The 18559-nt window shown below is 41.3% G+C and overlaps 1 protein-coding gene across 5 annotated transcripts; it reads right to left on the reverse strand.

The window, feature by feature from the left end:
- Positions 1-1050: 1050 nt before the first annotated feature.
- Positions 1051-12712, reverse strand: samd10a (sterile alpha motif domain containing 10a). 5 transcript variants are annotated; one of them, XM_061770276.1, is made up of 6 exons: positions 12294-12712; positions 5600-5781; positions 3007-3175; positions 2778-2924; positions 1598-1647; positions 1051-1250 (listed from the first exon to the last, which is right to left on the reverse strand). In XM_061770276.1, the coding sequence occupies exons 1-6, from the start codon at positions 12304-12306 to the stop codon at positions 1224-1226; spliced, it is 588 nt and encodes a 195-aa protein (XP_061626260.1). In that variant the 5' UTR covers positions 12307-12712; the 3' UTR covers positions 1051-1223. The 5 variants fall into 5 exon arrangements, with proteins under 5 accessions (XP_061626260.1, XP_061626275.1, XP_061626266.1 ...); XM_061770291.1 differs by having other exon boundaries at positions 1598-1651; positions 2784-2924; positions 12294-12704; XM_061770282.1 differs by having other exon boundaries at positions 1598-1651; positions 12294-12704.
- Positions 12713-18559: the final 5847 nt, after the last annotated feature.

An 18559-nucleotide genomic window follows, 5' to 3' on the forward strand; every position in this document is an offset into this window, starting at 1 on the left:
TATTTGTGTAAAAAAAAGTCTCTGGTAAACGTAAAAGTATTGATTCAGCTCGTTTAATACTCAATTTTATAGAGCATGCTATAAAGTGCTATACATACTGTATATCGTACATAATACATAAATATAATAAAAATAGATGAAAAAATACGAACACTATCTATATAATGATTATAATGATAATGATAATAATAATAATAAAAATAATAAATACAAAATAATATATGCTCCTAAAGTAAAAGGAGAAAAGTACCAACCAAAATAATAATTAATTATAATGCAATTATATTCAATGCCTGTTTTGAGAAAATAAAAAGTTTTTTCCCTCTTATTAACTTGTGTTGTGTTCATACTAAGAAGGCAAAAAAATAAAATAATAATCATTGGTCAGAGCTTTTGTTGCAAGGTGAATTTTCGACAGGATAATCAGGACTGAACTGACAACAGATACTGCATGGAAAAAAAACTAATTAGCTAACGCTAACAACTGCAAAAAAATAAAATAATAATAAGCTCCTAATACGCTCCTTACCTGTATACATTTTCAGATTCGACTGATCTTTTTCGAATGGAAACTGATGTTTTTTTACGCTGGCACAAAACAAGGCGCACTTGCCACAAATCATTTTTGATGCTGACAACTTCAAACAATTCTCTTAAATAAGGCCATGGATAGGGAATCCCTTGCTTCTGCCAATCAGTTGGACCATCGTTGTTAACGCTGCCTGGTTTACGTTCCTCCATGTTGAGCCCAAGATCTCAATCAATCAAGATGACTACCTCTCTTTATTTGCCTTTTTTGGTTGTCTTTTTGGTTTATTTAATTTTTTTTTTTACAATGCGTCATCATCCGCAGAGGTTGAAAAAGTAAAGATCTTATTTTGACAAAGTAAGTAATAGAAAGTATATTTCTGTTTTCAAATGTAGGAAGTAAAAGTAATAAGTTGTAAGTCGGAAAAATAAATACTGAGGTCAAGTGCAGATACTGTACATGAAAAAAGTGTTATTTCCAACCATTGTCGATTGTCATACACTGATACACACCTGCACAGCTTTTTGTTGATATTTTAATTATCTTGAATTCATTGAACCAGTTTACACAAATAATGTAAAAATAACAAAATCACGACAGAAGCGATTGTCATCATCCGTCTGTGGACTGTGCACCTGCACTTATACCTGCTTGGTGCAATACGTCCCACAGAATGTCTCTCCCTCAAGCGGGTTTACCTACGACCTCTTTTCAAAGAAACCTGTGAAAGACAATGGAGATGTGAACATCACTTATCTAGTGTGGTTCAGCTACAATAATTGTAAAAAGACATCATAAATATTCACACAGTAAAATTTGATCTATTTCTGCCATTAATACTGATTATTCATCGATATTCATATGATCATTCATTGCTGAATTATCAATATAATATCTTTTTTAATGCACTACAAGAGCAATTTCTTAAATTTCATCAAATGTGGTCTGATTTTCATCTAAATCACAAGAATAAACAAACAGTCTGCTCATCTAAAACCACACAAACAATTATGTTTTCATATTCTTTTATGAAACTAACATTCACAAGACAGAGAGGAAAACACACACCAAGTTAGAATTGTCTCCTTTCAAGTAGCATTTCCTGGTGTGTACCATGCCTAGCTAAAAAAAAAAAAAAAGGTTACAAAAGTATCTCAAAGTCTTGAAGATATTCATCGGTCAATGGTTAGACAAATTGTCTACAAAAAGAGAAAGTTCAACACTGTTGCTTCTTTCCCAACGAGTGGCCGTCCGCTTAAGATGACTGCAAGAGTACAGTGCAGAATGCTCAATGAGGTTTAAAAAAAAAAAAAAAAAAAAAAAAAGAACCCTGGAATGTCAGCGGAAGACTTAAAGAAATCTCTGGCACATGTCAACATCTTTGTTGAGCAATATGCCATGGGTAAAACATTAAACAAGAATGGGATGATAGGAGATCACCAAGGAGGAAGCCGTTGCTGTCTAAAAAAAAACATGGCTCCACGTTTGAAGTTTGCTATAGACCAATTGGATGTTCCACAGCACTTCTGGCAAAATATTTTGTGGACAGGGGAAACCAAGTTGAATTGTTTTGGGAGGAACACACAACACCATGTGTGGAAGAAAAATGGCACACCACACCAACGTCAAAACCTTATCCCAATTGTGAAGCATGGTGGGGGGAGCATCATGGTGTGGGTGTGCTTTTTTTAACTCAGGGCCTGGACAGCTTGCCATCGTCAATAGAAAGGCCACCCCATGGACCACATAAGTCTGTTTTAGGAATAGCTCATCAGTGATCAGACATCGTGATTTCCTAGGAATGTTGAAGATGTGATCATTTGAAAATGTAAACACTTGCAAAGACTGTATAGTGATATTTTTCTGACGCCCATCTTGTTAAATCATTGTTGATAGTTATCGTGGTAGTTAATTTCCACGATCAGTGTCTTCACATAGATGACTATAACTATTAATAACAACATAAAGGTCATTGGAGCAAAGTGTGCATAAAAGTGGTAGCCCTTTGCAATAATCTGGAATAATGGTGTTCAAATAAAATATTGACACTTGGCACGCAATTAGGGGACATTTTCACTTAGGGGTGTACTCACTGTTGTTGTCAAAGGTTTAGGGAAAAGATGATTAGAGATGCGAGTGTTTGAGGGGTGTACTCACTTTTGTGAGATATTCTAACTTTATTGGTCGTGGCAGAAGGCAGAAAAATACACCTTTGTACTTAAGTTTGAAACTGCATGTTGTCACAGACCTTCACCTCTGCTGAGCAGTTGCAGGTTGCGTCCTTCCTCCTGAACTTGCAGCTGAAGAACTTGCTGGAGCAGCTCCTGTCTCAGCGTCTCTTGCACCAGTCCCATCCTCTTCAGCTTGTCGCCATTGAGACGGAGCAGCGCCCGGCCTCAACATCGTAATGATTATAAATCAATTTGGGGTAGTACCAAATTGCATTCAAACATGTTCGTCCCGCATGCTTTGCATACCTGTGATGGCGTGATGGGAGAAGGCCTCGACATAGGCCAAGTAGTTGTGTGGACAGTGCTTCTTCAGCCATTTGCAAACATCTTGCTGCGTCCACAGCACAACGGGTCGGATCAAGCTGGGCTGCGTCGGGCTGGTGTTGTATATGCTGTAATTGTCACTGGAACGATACTGCAGACGGACAGATGGCAGAAAACACCGCAGTGAACAACATAGTTGGAAAACTCAAGGTTAGAGGGCCAGATATGGCCTATCACATCATTTGATGTGGCCCACTAAAGCAAAGTGGGTTAGTTCTTTGAAAGTCCCTGTAGAGTGAAAACAAATGTTTTCTAAATTTGACATGCCACAGAGAAGAGTGTTGTTAACAACCCTGGCAAACTTGAAATCATTGAAAAAAAATCAAGTATATAAATTGAGGCTTCAAAATTTTGAAAAATCAAGACTTTCTTCCTCCTCTCGAACGTTGAATGCGCTAAAACCATGTGCCACTCAACTGTTAATAAAATAACACTACTACGACCTGAATAAATGGATCCTACTTCGTCTACCATCTTTCTGATGGCTTCAAATAGCTACTTGTTTGAGCAGCGAAAATATATCTGAGGAAAGCCACCGGTGGCTGGAAAATATCGCACCGGGTTGTCAGAGGGGTTTTTTCATGCTGTGACAACGAGGCGCTCTAAAGCGGCCACGTCAGTGTGAAGCCCCGGTCCACACACTGGCTGTCAAACCAGACTTTGTTTTCTTCCCCTCACTCTTCCGCCGTCTCTCAGTGACATGTGCACACTCACGGTGGACAATGAGGCGCTCTAAAGCAGCTACGCCAGCTTGAAGCCCCGATCCAGACACTGGCTGTCAAGACGGACTTAAAAAACAAACAAAAAACGACCCCCCCCCCCCCAATCACTATTTACATTTTTTCTGTGGAACCTATCCTCAGCTATTTGCTGAAAAACTCAACTATTGTGCTCTTTTTGAAACACCCCAAGATGCTGCAAAAGCCCGGGCTAATAAAAAAGTAGTAATTGGTGCCAAGGAAGTACTGTCTGTTGCAGTGATTTTTTTTTGCTTCGTTTAGTGGCTAAGATGGATGGTTTATTTTTAAAGGTTGTAAGATTAGTTTTAATGATATTAAAGTCTTTCGGGAATCATAGTTCATTATCATGACACTTTTTCGCATCCTATAGGATTGAAGTGGGGGCAACAATGCATGGTGTACAACTGCATAATCATCCAGTTTGCAACTTTAGCAGGAGCGCATTTCCAGCTGTTAAAGAGCCTTTCAATGGGGTGAACACAAAGGCACATGCGCTATGATTAGCAACTGCAAATGAGACCAGTCTCTGTCAACACCAACAATGCAACACCAGATAATGGGATGAGATCGTCCATTTTAACTGGACACAAGGGCTATGTGTGACTTTTTTTCCTCCAATCAATGATTGCATACAATCAACCAACTATCTTGCCAGTGCTGCTATGTGGCGCAAATAGTACAGCAGCCAGGGCCTGTGCTACTTTAGAGGCAGCCAGCCCGCGGGGGAGAAACAGCCTCCATTCTCTGTAAATAAAACGGCCATTTGCCTGACGTTTTTTTTTTCTTCCAAATGTTCTTTACAAAGGGATGCAGTGGAGGAGCAGTAACATCTTCTCGACATTATTCTACCAACGTATATTTTCAGAAATGTACAACACGGTGTGGTGATTGCATGATATGTCAGCTAGCTTGTTATATTTGTTAGCATTTCATCCTCCTGGTTTGTAGCCCAACAGTATGTTCAAGCTCACGTTTCTCTCCAAGATGGGAAGCAGAATCCGCAATAGTCAACATTTGTAATACATAATTTAAAGTTATTAAAGGTAGTTTGCAGTTGAAAAAACCCCCACAGCTTTTGTCATATATGTTAAAAGTGTCTGTATGACCTGAAAGTTGAATATTATAAAAATAATCTTCTGAAAAATATCATCCCTCTCTGGTCCAATATAATGCATCTAATTTAATTTTAATTATTATTTTAAAACTGGCGCTACAGGAACAGCCTATCAGACAATGTAGAGACTGAAGGCGTGACGGAAGAATTGTTATTCTTGTCATTTACGTGCACAAACATGGGGACACACACAGCACATGCCAAACTTGCTCTCTGTACACCCAGCAGGCCCGCGTTGATTTTTTCATTTGCCGGATTCTGCCCCCAGGTTTGCAACAAAAGTTAAAATGAAAGAATTGGATAGATCCCAAGACAAAATAAGGCTAACAAAACTAGTATCAATGTGTTGCTGTTGGAAGCCTTTCAGCAATTGCTATTTGAACACAAACTGTGCAGCAATGCATGTAGACAAACAATATAGCAATTCTCAAAGGCATATAATCTTTATCCTCATCAAAAAACAACTAATATTACTCCAGTTTACTGAGCTAGTTGCAAAACTCTTTTTAGTGTGCGTCTCATTTTCTGTATTATACTTACCCCTGGTGGCCATGGCGTATGCACGAGAGGGTGCACATTGTTTGGCTGGAATGCAATAACGGCATTCCTATTCATTTCAATGGGCAAAGATGATTTGAGATGAGTCAAGACACAAGTATACCTGATGGGCCTCTGTGCCTGGCTGCTGCAGCAGCTTGACTGCCTGGCCTCCCGCCGCCTTCTGTCCGCGGCCGTCGTGCCAGGTCAGGTTGCCCCCCGTCCGTCGACTCAGCTGCTGTTTAAAGTCGTCGGGCAGAGCTCTGTACTCCACCGCTGGCCGGCAGAAACTGAAACTGGATGCCGCTGCGGAGATAAAAGATGATGAAAGACAAGGAGGTGGATGATAAACGCAGGACGACGCACGTTGTGCAAACAGGGCCTGTCATTGTGTGGTAATGTCAGCAAGAACGACATGCTTGTACCTGCTCTGATGATAACAGAGCAGCCACAAAGCAGCGTTTACACTCAATCTAAGTGTGGAACAGCTCCTGCGGGCAGAGTTCAATAATTTGGCCTCAGCGTTTTTTAAACGTTGTGCAGCGGTGAATGGATGTCCAAGTTTCTCAATGTTTCGAGGAGGCCATGCAGGCGGACGTCCAAGCTCACTCAACATCCATCCATCCATCCATTTTCTACCGCTTATCCGAGGTCGGGTCGCGGGGGCAGTAGCTTTAGCAGGGACGCCCAAACTTCCCACTCCCCAGCCACTTCGTCCAGCTCTTCCGGGGGGATCCCGAGGCGTTCCCAGGCCAGCCGAAGGATGTAGTATCTCCAGCGTGTCCTGGGTCGTCTCCGGGGTCTCCTCCCGGTGGGGCGTGCCCGGAACACCTCACCAGGGAGGCGTCCGGGAGGCATCCAAATCAGAATCCCCAGCCACCTCATCTGGCTCCTCTCGATGTGGAGGAGCAGCGGCTCTACTCTGAGATCCTCCTGGATTACCGAGCTTCTCACCCCATCTCTAAGGGAGAGCCCGGACACCCTGCGGAGGAAACGCATTTCAGCCGCATGTATCCGGGATCTTGTTCTTTCGGTCACGACCCACAGCTCATGACCATAGGTGAGGGTAGGAACGTAGATCGACCGGTAAATCGAGAGCTTCGCCTTTCGGCTGAGCACTTTCTTTACCACAACGGATCGATACAAAGTCTGCATCACTGCAGACGCTGCACCGATCTGCCTGTCGATCTCCTGTTCCATTCTTCCCTCACTCATGAACAAGATCCCAAGATACTTGAACTCCTCCACATGGAGCAGGATCTCATCCCCGACCTGGAGAGGGCACGCCACCCTTTTCCGACTGATGACCATGATCTAAGATTTGGAGGTGCTGATTCTAATCCAGGCCGCTTCACACTCAGCTGCAAATTGCTCCAGTGAGAGTTGGAGGTCACAGCTTGATGAAGCCAACAGAACCACATCATCTGCAAAAAGCAGATGCAATACTGAGGCCACCAAACCGGACCCCCTCCATAAAAGTTATGAACAGAATCGGTGACAAAGGGCAGCCTTGGCGGAGTCCAACCCTCACTGGAAACGATTCCGAGTTACTGCCGGATATGCGGACCTAACTCTGACTCCGGTCGTACAGGGACCGAACAGCCCGTATCAGGGGGTTCGGTACCCCATACTCCCGAAGCACCCCACGCAGGACCCCCCGAGGGACACGGTCGAACGCCTTCTCCAAGTCCACAAAACACATGTAGTCTGGTTGGGCGAACTCCCATGCACCCTCGAGGACCCTGCCAAGGGTGTAGAGCTGGTCCACTGTTCCACAGCCAGGACGAAAACCACACTGCTCCTCCTGAATCTGAAATTCGACTTCCCGACGGACCCTCCTCTCCAGGACCCCTGAATAGACCTTACCAGGGAGGCTGAGGAGTGTGATCCCCCTGTAGTTGGAACACACCCTGCGGTCCACCAAAAAGGGGGACGACCACCCCAGTCTGCCAATCCAGAGGCACTGTCCCCGATGTCCACGCGATGTTGCACAGGCGTGTCAACCAGGACAGCCCCACAACATCCAGAGCCTTGAGGAACTTCTGGCGAATCTCATCCAGGGGCCTTGCCACCGAGGAGCTTTTTAACCACCTCGGTGACCTCAACCCCAGAGATAGGAGAGCCCGCTCTCCAGCACCCCCTCCAAGGACTCCAAAAAGGGTGGGTACTCTGAACTGCTGTTTGGTGCATAGGCATAAACATCAGTCAGGACCCGTCACCAGCTCACTCAACAGCAGGCGGTTTACCAACATTGGCTAATTAAAGAAAGTGTGGAAGTACAGTAAACATGTTTCTCTTGGCCCGGATCCCGGCAGAAAGCAACCATTCATTACTGATTCATGTACCAGATTTGAAGGAGGCTTGCTGACGCCGTTTGTAGCTCAGCAGGCAGATGTGTTTGTGTGTAACATCTTGACTTGACTAAAAGGAATTTATAAAGAGGAAAGGTGAATCTGTCAGGAGGGACTGGTGCTATGCTGCTATGCCATCAACCAGGGGTGTGCAGACTTTTTTTTCGGGGGGCTACAGAGAAAACTAAGGCTGCAAGTATTCATATTTTAAAATCATGTTTCCCCATTATAACTACTAGAATGAACTTTATCCATTCCAGCCTCCTAAAAAGAACAAGTAAAAGCATTGTAATGTGTTTCTTATAATGAAAATAGCACTCATTATATTGTACATTATCGCAAATATAAATACAGTAATAACATAATTAAATAGAATGGGAAGATTTAAATACAGTCCCCTCCAAATGTATTGGAATGGCAAGGTCAATTCCTTTGTTTTTGTTGTATACTGAGGACATTTGGGTTTCAGATCAAAAGATGAATATGAGACAAAAGTTCAGAATTGCAGCTTTTATTTCATGGTACTTACATCGAGATGGCTTAAACAACTCCAGACAGAGGACCTTTTGTTTGAACCCACCCACTTTTCAAGTGACCAAAAGTATTGGAACAGGCATGATTAAACGAACTTAAAGTGAATAACATTTGAGATTGGGTGGCATAACCCTTACTTGCAATAACTGCATCAGGCCTGCGACCCATTGACTTCACCAGACTGTTCCATTCTTCATTTGAAATGCCTTTCCAGGACTTTACTGCAGTGCTTTCAGTTCTTGTTTGTTTCCGGGGGTTTGTCCCCTTCAGTAAAATGCATGCTCTATTGGGTTAACGTCAGGTGATTGACTTGGCCAGTCTAAGACATCCACTTTCTCCCCCTGATGAAGTCCTTTGTTGTGTTGGCAGTGTGTTTTGGGTCATTGTCTGGTAGCATGATGAAGCTTCTCCCGATTAGTTTGGATGCAATTTTTTAAAAATTCCATCCATTTTCTGAACTGTTTATCCTCAGTAGGGTCGCGGGCATGCTGGAGCCTATCCCAGCTATCTTCTGGTGAGAGGCGGGATACACCCTGAACTGGTCGCCGGCCAATCGCAGGGCACATATAAACAAACAACACTCACATTCACACCTCGGGCAATTTATATTCTTCAATCAACCTACCTTGCATGCTTTTGGGATGTGGGAGGAAACCGGAGTACCCAGAGAAAACCCACACAGGCACGGGGAGAGGTATCACAATCCACTGTTCGAAAGCAAACCACTCATCAGCAAAACGACTCGAAAGGCCAGATTTGATTTTGGGAAGTACAGAGATGAGCCACAAACGTTTGGGAACAAAGTTTTCTGGACTGATGAGACCAAGATTAACTTCTATCAAAGTGATGGAAAGGCCAAAGTATGGTGAAAGAAAGGATCTGCTTATGATCCAAAACACAAAAGCTCATCTGTGAAGCATAGTGGAGGTAATGTCATGGCTTGGGGTTGCATGGCTTCTGGAACGGCCTCACTAATCTTTATTGATGATGTAACTCATGATGGTAGCAGCAGAATGTATTTTGAAGTCTACAAAACCATTTTGTCTGCCAGTTTACAGAAAAATGCATCCAAACTAATCGGGAGAAGCTTCATCATGCAACAAGACAATAACCCAAAACACACTGCTAACACAACAAAGGACTTCATTAGGGGAAGGTCTTAGACTGGCCAAGTCAATCACTAGACCTTAACCAAAGAGAGTATGCATTTTACCTCCTGGAGAGGAGACTGAAAGAAAACCCCCCAGAAAGAAACAAGAAGTGAAAAGCATTTCAAATGAAGAACACAACAGTCTGGTGAAGTCAATGGGTTGCAGGCTTGATGCAGTTATTGCAAGTAAGGGTTATGCCACCAAATATTAAAAGTTATTGACTTTATGTTAATTTAATAATGTATGTTCCAATGCTTTTGCTCACTTGAAAAGTGGGTGGCTTCAAACAAAAGGTCCTCTGTCCTGAGTTGTTTAACACATTCATTCATTCATCTTCCGTTCCGCTTATCCTCACTAGGGTTGCGGGCGTGCTGGAGCCTACCCACAACTAGATGTAAATACCATGAAATAAAAGCTGGAATTCTGAACTTTTCAGCCCTGTATCGCACTAGAATGATCCGCCCCGAATCACATCTCCATATTCAGAACCAAAACAGGAGCAATCTGTAGTAAGATGACAATTTCTAAAAGAGTGCTTTCGTCAATGGGATCATGTGTGTAATGTTTCACAAAGGAGACCTTGACACAGAGCAGAAAGCCTGAGCAAACAATTGCGATTCACACTACTTTCCTCTGATACTTGCAGTAATTATCTTTATTCATTGAGGTGTTATAAATAGAAATGTTCCCATTGTAGTTATAAATTTTTTTGTCTTTCTATATCAAGAAAAGCACTTTATAAAAGCAAAGTATTACTGTTATTTTTATTGTTATTATTTGGCATGTGCAAGACGTGGGTGTTGCAACCCCCATACTTATTCGACACCCACAGTGGCCCCACCTTTTTTTTTTTTTTTTTTTTTTTTTTTTTTTAAACACTATTTTTAGTGTACTCCGCGGACTGCCAAAAATCGGAAGGTGGCCACAAAGGCCCGCGGGCGTAGTTTGGACACCCCAGCTATAAAACGTGAACTGTTTGTGATTCTGTATTTCTCTCCGTGAGAAGTGTGATATAAATTTGATGTACTTAATTACTATGGGGGCATGAACGAGTATGTTTGGCATTCCATCTGTAAACCTTTTACCTCCTTGAATTCAACATCCAGCCAAAGATGAGCCCTACTATCACTCACAGCGTCACGATAGTGTTAATAAAAATCCAGATGAGTTTCTTTCAATGTCTGCAGCGTCTTGTAGCTTCAACTGCAAGACGCTGATGTGCAAAATACCCTTCACGATGTTACTCCTCCCTCGGGCTGCTGTTATAAACATTCTGCTTTTCCACAGTAATGTAGATAATTAGGAACAGTTGTCCAAATGCGCTTGCTTTAGAACAGTCTGAATGGGACTGAAAGCTAAACAACTAACAACATACAATTAAAAACAAAGTCATAAAATAAAGATTTTAAGTTGATGGAAAATAGTATATGTACAGCACAAAACAAAGAACATGACAAATGTTAAACAAAAGGCAACTGGAATGGACTGAAATGTTTATTATTGTTTCTAATACTTGGCACCATTTTAACTATAACCACAATGATACAAATATTCTTAAAATAAACACCACCTTTAAGACCGTCCCCAAAGAAGTAAATAACCAAACTGTCAAACTGTAAAGCATAAATGTCTAATGGGAACACCAAACACAAACATTTAGTGAAACCTCATTCTTGCCAGCAAGCTTATGTACACAGAATGGAAAGGAAGTGAAAAAGGTTTTGAACTATTCTTTGTCTTAAAAAGTCAATATCCTCGGATTTCAGCCTTTAAATTGAGTCCTCCATGAAATTAGCCAATTTGTGTTTGTGTTTTAACAAGACAAGACATTCATGGACAACAGCTTGGATTTAGGAGAACTGATTAACATTTTTGCCCATTTGATGACATGTTTTAATCAAACACTAACCCAGTCTTGACTTAAAAAGTGCCATTGCGCAATTTGAAATGGGAAAATACACCGATGCCGACCAAAACTTCAGAAACAAGGATCAATAATTCCCATATAAAGTGGTACCTTGTGATACGAGCTGTGCGTAACCAGGGACAGTTTTAAACAGTCATGCAGACACAAACAAAGAAGTGTTTCACAACTACTTTAAGCTTCTCAGTAATCTGCAGTAATATTAGTCGATTTTGCATTGAATAAAGATGATATGCCTGTGAGTACAGTTTGTGTTTCTATGTGTGTTACTGGACCATTTGTGTTCAAATATCTGTTACTTGAATGGTTATAACACTGCCACACAAATGCTAGTTACGTTAGCCAGTCTGGCGTTTTGCAATGTGTTGTTAGCATTAAGTTAGTGAACTTTCTTACTATATGGTAGTTTAAAATGCAATTCTTTGTTTTTTGTTTATTTTGACAGTACAGTGGCATTAAACAGCTTGAAGCTTCTTTTTTGAATCATTGTTCATTGTCTGCCAAAGTGCTGCTTGTTGTGAAGTGAGCTGTGTTCACTGGCACCATACAGTGCTCATATCTCCTTGCTCGCAATTCCGAGAAAAAAAAAATCGTCCAAACAATGCCTGGTATCTCAAAAAAACTTGTAAGTCGTGACACTCGTATATCAAGGCAACACTGTAAATAGTTTTCATACCCTAAATAAGTGTATGTGAAAATAGTAATACAAAAATGCTAATTAATAATCAGTCCAAAATATTTTTTACAAGTGTTGCTCTTGTTAGATTGTGCAGCTGTACCTAATGTTGTGGGAAGTTCCCTCAAACAGATCATCAAAGCACCTTTCAGTGCCAGCTGAGCGAAAGCAAAGGCGCCTACCGTCAACAGCCATGGTGCTTCCACGGCGTGAGGATTTAATGGAGGTCGCGCGTGGTCTCGGGCAGCAGCAGCAGCAGAGACGCCATCCTGCATCCTCTCAGGTCCTGCAAGAGAGAAAGAAGCCCTTCCGAAACAACCCGTAGTGACGCGCACTGGCTGTCTTCACTGACTGGCTCGCTCCACTAAATGCACGCCAGTGTTTCTGTGTGTGTGTGTGTGTGTGTGTGTGTGTGTGTGCGCGTGTGTTGTGAGAATGGGACGTGTGGCTCTTTCTCAAGACCACGCAGGAGCTCAAAGTGCAGCCTCGGGCCTGTAATTAACGCAGGCAGTGGAGACTGACAAACAAGCGGATGAAAAGCCTTCCAACCGTCTTCTCTTGAAGAAACGGAGCTCTGTTCGAGCCTGTGGGCCCTCTGTGATGACAGCAGATAAGAGCAGTGGTGTGTCATCACAGGGACACTAAAACAGTCATGTCTTGCGATATGAGTGACCCGACTGACGAGTTTCTCACGATACCAGCTGTCGTTCGGCTTATTTTTATTTTTGCTTTGACCTGTGAATGTAAATTTGAGATACGAGTGTTGTATGGTGGTAGTAAAAGAATGTGTTCAATATTTACGACCAAAACTCTTCGTGTGTGGGGGAAAGCTGACTCCTCCCGACTCATGACGCGGTGAATTGGGACGTGGAACCGAATATAGCCAATCAAGAAGCACCCTAACTCCACAAAAAGAAACAACCGTAAATAAAAACAAGCATGTCTTACCCGATGTCATTTTTATGTATAATAGTGGTTTCCCCAGACGGCAAGAAGTAGGAAACATGTTCGGGAAACATTGTTTAGGGAAACATTGGCACATATCTGGAAGTGTTTCTTCGGCTTTATGAGATTTCGAGATTGGTGGTGGAACAGAATCTTTAAGTGTGGTGTTCTCCGTTGATGTTATAGGAGCATAACACACACAATTTGACCAAAACTGTTAAATGCCAGATTTTTTTTTATCTTCACATGTGGGTCTGTCACAGATAAATAATTTTTTTAAGATTTGAAAAATCCTTACGTCTATACCAGGCCTAATATTGTCGGCCCAGACCTGTTTCTGACCCTAAAATCGTGATGAATCCACTCTTAACACACATCAGACCCAAGGACAATCTTATAAAACACGATTGTCTGGTGTTTTGACATGCTTGGCCGGAAAGGGGCAACATTGGCACAAAAACAGGCCGATTGTCTTTATGTTTGTACTGCGCTTTGCACTCACACTAGAGTCCTGAAGGCGTTTTGACAATGGATTGATAATAGTAAAATAACATTGATGAAATTAAGAACAACAAAAAACAATATTGTGGGTGGATGTGGATAATAGTATCGTCACTGGTTTTTAAACTTGGTCGGTTCATAGTACCTTCTCACATTACTTAGGACCGTGAAGGTACCGAGCTTGGAGAGAGGCCGGTGATTGGTGGAGAACCAGGAAGTAAAAGGTGTGCTGCAGCGGAAGAGCCAAATCTAGCAAGAGCTCAGAGCTTCAGTATGTTGGAGTCACAGTATGTAAACCTTCTGAAAAGAAGCAGCCTCTCAGTTCCTCTGGCTACAAAATTTCTGTTGTAATGTCGCTGCTACTTATGTTAGATGATCAGCTGTCCGACAATGCGTGGAATAATGGATTTGACAGTTCCTAGCTGCAATGACCACAGGAGGGCAGTATAATTCTGTCAGCAGTCAATGTACACTGCAGGGGTTCTCAAGTCCAAGGACCCCTTACAGGGGTGACTATTTTTCCATGGAATTCCTCATCGTCCTAACGCCAATTAAACTTAACTGGCATATGTACCCCTAATTGCCATACCATTTTTTAAAAGTTGACTATTTTTGAGGAAATGAATATGTAATGTTATGAGGAATAAGCCTTTAATGACAGGCGGCACGGTGGCCGACTGGTTCAAGCGTCTGCCTCACAGTTCTGAGGACTGGGAAGAAAGTCATATTTTAACCATTGAATTTAAAAAATACAACAATGCTTTTATTCTCGAGGAAATATTACATTCTAAAAACAATGCAGTTTGTTCTTGAAAAAAAATGGGACTTCATTCCTCAAAAAATATACCTTTTGTTTAAAAAAAAAAACCAAACAAACAAAAAAAATAACACTATTGCAAGGATGTCAGATTTACTGTATGTTATAAGTCACAATCATAGACCTTTTAATTGGCCTAAAGCTAAAGTAGGGAGGACTAATTGATTTTTTTTTACTGGTTTGGCACGCCAGTCCCCATGTGTAGATATGCACATAAAATAATTGGATACAACATAATTTATTGCTAATTATTCTGTGAACCCCCATGATTTGAGAACCACAGATGTACACGACACTATACTATGTGAACAAGTCTTGTGACATATATCAAGAAATAAAACGTTCAATTCCATTTTCTCTGTGTGCCATGGCGAGGTTTCCCAATATTTATGCCCATGTATCTTAAATGTGGGGATTATGATTACACACGTTATATGAAGCAACCCTGGCAAACAAAATCGGCAAAAGTTTACTGTATTTATTTCCGTATCTGTTGGTAGAATATTTAAAAGCTTTGAAAGAAAGCAGTGAAATGATTTCGAAAGAGACAGCAGTCAGTGTGTGTGTGAGCGTGCAAGTGTGTTGTCCAGATGTGTACACAGTGCCTGTAGCCCGGCGACAGCAAACGCACTGCTCCTCTTGGTCAATGTGTGAAGTGTGCCTTGACCTCTGACTCCCCATGTGGCCTCCAAATGAAGTTTGTGCAGGACAACGTTTGTCTGAGAAAATGTACCAGTTAAATTGTTTATTATTTCAATATTGATGCCTCAGAATGAGCTAAAAAGATTCAAGAAAGCACAGACAAACTAGAAATAAAATAAAATACTCAAATAAATTCAGGTTGCTCCGGCACAGGAAACCAAGTCCACATTTGTTAAGTATTGAGACCAATTGCTCTTGTTTGTTCTTTTACATGGCTGTGAACATACAAGCGCAGTGATAGGTTGCTCAAGACAAACTGCGCCACAAGGTCAACAAGAACACGTTTCGTAACCTGCGTCTCCAAAAGCCCTGGCAGTTGATATAACAAGCACACTGTACAATTGAATTTTGTATCCAATTGTATAGTATGGAGTTGAATGGTGTATGTGGAATTTCAACAATAGACCTTTTTATTGTTTGTGAACAATAGGCTTAGGTTACTTCCAGGTGGCAGAACGTGAGTGACTACCGCTGACCTGAACTGAAAACGATGGGAATTGTGGTCGCATGCCAGAATTTCTCCAAAAGATTTACTTTTTCCCCCCCCCCATTTCCCTCATAAAAATAAAAAAAGGAGGTCTAGACTGCCTTGAGGTAGTACATGACCTATTCTTCCATCTACACTGCTCTTCTGACGAATAATGTTCCATATACGCTATTGAAGTCGAGTTTTTAGAGCTAGTGACGCTGTTCAAAACGTCACAGTAATTTTGACGCGTCGACTTGGAGAAAGCTGGGAATTTTTGAACAAACCTTTTGGTGGTTATTTTTAACTGAAACGTGTCACCCAATCAAAGAAGGGGTTCCAACTTTCCAGAGTAGCAGATGAAACAAAAAAAGGGTCAAGGAGGTATGTTAGAGCATAGTCAAGTTATACTGTTTTACTATAAATTGAAGGCGATTTTTGACCTGATTCTCTATAGGCGATATCACACAAAAGCATTCCCCACCCAAAAAGTTTTGACACCAAAAAAAAAAAAAAAAAAAAAAAAAAAAATCAATTTCACCAGAAGCCATCATGCAATTTTCGAAATTTGTGTGTGTTGTTCTCTGGTTGAAGTGGCCATTCCAACCACACTTAGCATTTTGACAGACTTATTTTGGGGGAAATCTTACGTTGCTACTCACAGGTATTTATAAATGTTTTGCTTGTGTTGTCTTTGAATAATTTAGCAAAATATAATGTCTAGTCTGTTATCTTATATAAACTCTACATTGTGTAAAAGAGCACTTCTGTCCCATTAATCCGAGCAAGAGAACAGTCAATTAATTAGTCAGTCCCTCAATGATCACGTTAAGTGCCTGTGAATATTCTCATTCATCCAAGTTATTTCCTTATCTGGACTGAGTTGATGTGGAAAAACTCAACTATTTATACTTCTAGGTATAGGCACCCCCCAAACTATGAATGGTATAATTCTTTTGGAATGCAAAACGACAGTCGTTAGGATGCTTTGCAAAGGCCACTGTCTGTCAGCACGAGTCGTCAGGTGAAAACTCCCTCATTAATATTCCATTAAGTTATAAAATGGTAGTGGAGCTGCCTCACACCCAAAGGAGGCCGTGTTTTTGCGTTATTTGTTGGAGGCAGAATTATTGAGTTTCTTTGGAATGTAGAATGGAATCTCTTCAGGGATGGTCTTTCCACCTTCTCTTAAAGGGGAGTTCAAGAATCAAAAGTTCTTTACAATGCTCTCCAGTGGTGCTACTACTACTACAAACTAACCTGATTTGTTATGTCATCAAGTCAAATCATATGCAAAGACATGCTGGCTTGGTTCAAAACACAAAGAGATTAACAGGCTGGGTCTGAATGTGGACCGCCAGTGTTAAAATTAAACAGAGAAAATGAGAAACGACTCCCCAAAGTCAACAGACTCATTCAACGTGTTTGATGATTGAGAGTCAAAGGAAAAGGCAATCTGTCGATTCTCTCCTTTTTCCAGGCAGAGCCGTTAGGCCTCACCCTGTTCATTCACACTGTGGCAATGTCAAGAGCGGCCTTAGCCTGACGTAAGCTGTAAGACGGGCATACGAGTGGAAGCCAAAACATCTGGAACTGTGTGATGCCATTCAGGGAGAAGTCAGGGTGGAGTCGCCAGCACTCTACAGAATAAAGCTGCACTTGTTCCACCCAACCAGAACATCGAAGCGCGGATGCTGCAAGCTCTGCGACATGTTTCACATCATACAACGGCAGCTTGTTTACAAATGGAGAAGAAAAGGTGTGCCCTGGGAAAAACTCCTGTGCGCTTGAAATAACCACCCACATCCTGAGTGTCGACACAGAACAGGGTGTTACCAGGTAAATGAGGTGGGTCGGGGCACAAACAGGATACAGGAAATAGGCTTGCTTAAAATAAAATAAAAAATCTCAGTCAAGAGATATCAGCAAAATAATGGCTTCACTTGTTCTTGTTTAAAATTCAGTCATATTATAGAGGCTGAAATTAGAGCCTTTCCAAGCAAGCGCTAAAAAAAGTCAAAAGTTACAACTACGCCAGCCACACTGCTGGATACTTTCAAGTCGGCTCTTATATAAATACAGAACCTCCATCCTCAGAGCATTATAAAAATACTGCAATATTATTTACCTTTCCCAAAGATTTTAATACTGATACCTTCCCTCATGTAGTAATAAGACACACGAACAACAAAGCCCAATAGAATGCGCACATATTGGTGGCTTAATAAGCTATAAATAATGACTATTCAAAAATGTTCACATTGTTTTGGTGCAAATAATTAGAAGTACATTTTGAAAATATTCACATTTATTGATCTTGCTACAAATTACATTAGCAATATGAAATTTGCAATTTCAACATGATGAAAGTTTTTTTCCATTTACACATGTAACGTACAAATCAAAGTTGGATCTACAACCCCAATTCCAATGAAGTTGGGACATTGTGTTAAAGATAAATAAAAACAGAATACAATGATTTGCAAATCATGTTCAACCCATATTTAATTGAATACGCTACAAAGACAATATATTTAATGTTCAAACTGATAAACTTTATTGTTTTTAGCAAATAATCATTAACTTGGAATTTTATAGCTGCAACAGGTGGCAAAAAAGACTGACAAAGTTGAGGAATGCTCATCAAAACACCTGTTTGGAACATCCCACAGGTGAACAGGCTAATTGGGAACAGGTGGGTGCCATGATTGGATATAAAAGGAGCTTCCCTGAATTGCTCAGTCATTCACAAGCAAAGATGGGGCGAGGTTCACTTCTTTGTGAACAAGTGCGTGACAAAATAGTCGATCAGTTTAAGGACAATGTTCCTCAACGTACTATTGCAAGGGATTTAGGGATTTCATCATCTACGGTCCATAATATCATCAAAAGGTTCCGAGAATCTGGAGAAATCACTGCATGTAAGCAGCAAGGCCGAAAACCGACATTGAATGCATGTGACCTTCGATCCCTCAGGCGGCACTGCATCAAAAACCGACATCAATGTGTAAAGGATA

The sequence above is a fragment of the Phyllopteryx taeniolatus genome, chromosome 1 (assembly GCF_024500385.1).
Source record: "Phyllopteryx taeniolatus isolate TA_2022b chromosome 1, UOR_Ptae_1.2, whole genome shotgun sequence".
Classification (NCBI taxonomy): Eukaryota; Metazoa; Chordata; class Actinopteri; order Syngnathiformes; family Syngnathidae; genus Phyllopteryx; species Phyllopteryx taeniolatus.

Excerpts from the sequence above, each read along its gene's own strand:
- samd10a (XM_061770276.1), bottom strand. Across the intron at positions 1,648-2,777 it reads ACTGCTCAGCAGAGGTGAAG|GCATGGTACACACCAGGAAA; the intron begins GTCTGTGACAAC and ends TTTTTTAGCTAG. Across the intron at positions 1,251-1,597 it reads AAGGAGACAATTCTAACTTG|GTTTCTTTGAAAAGAGGTCG; the intron begins GTGTGTGTTTTC and ends TGTCTTTCACAG.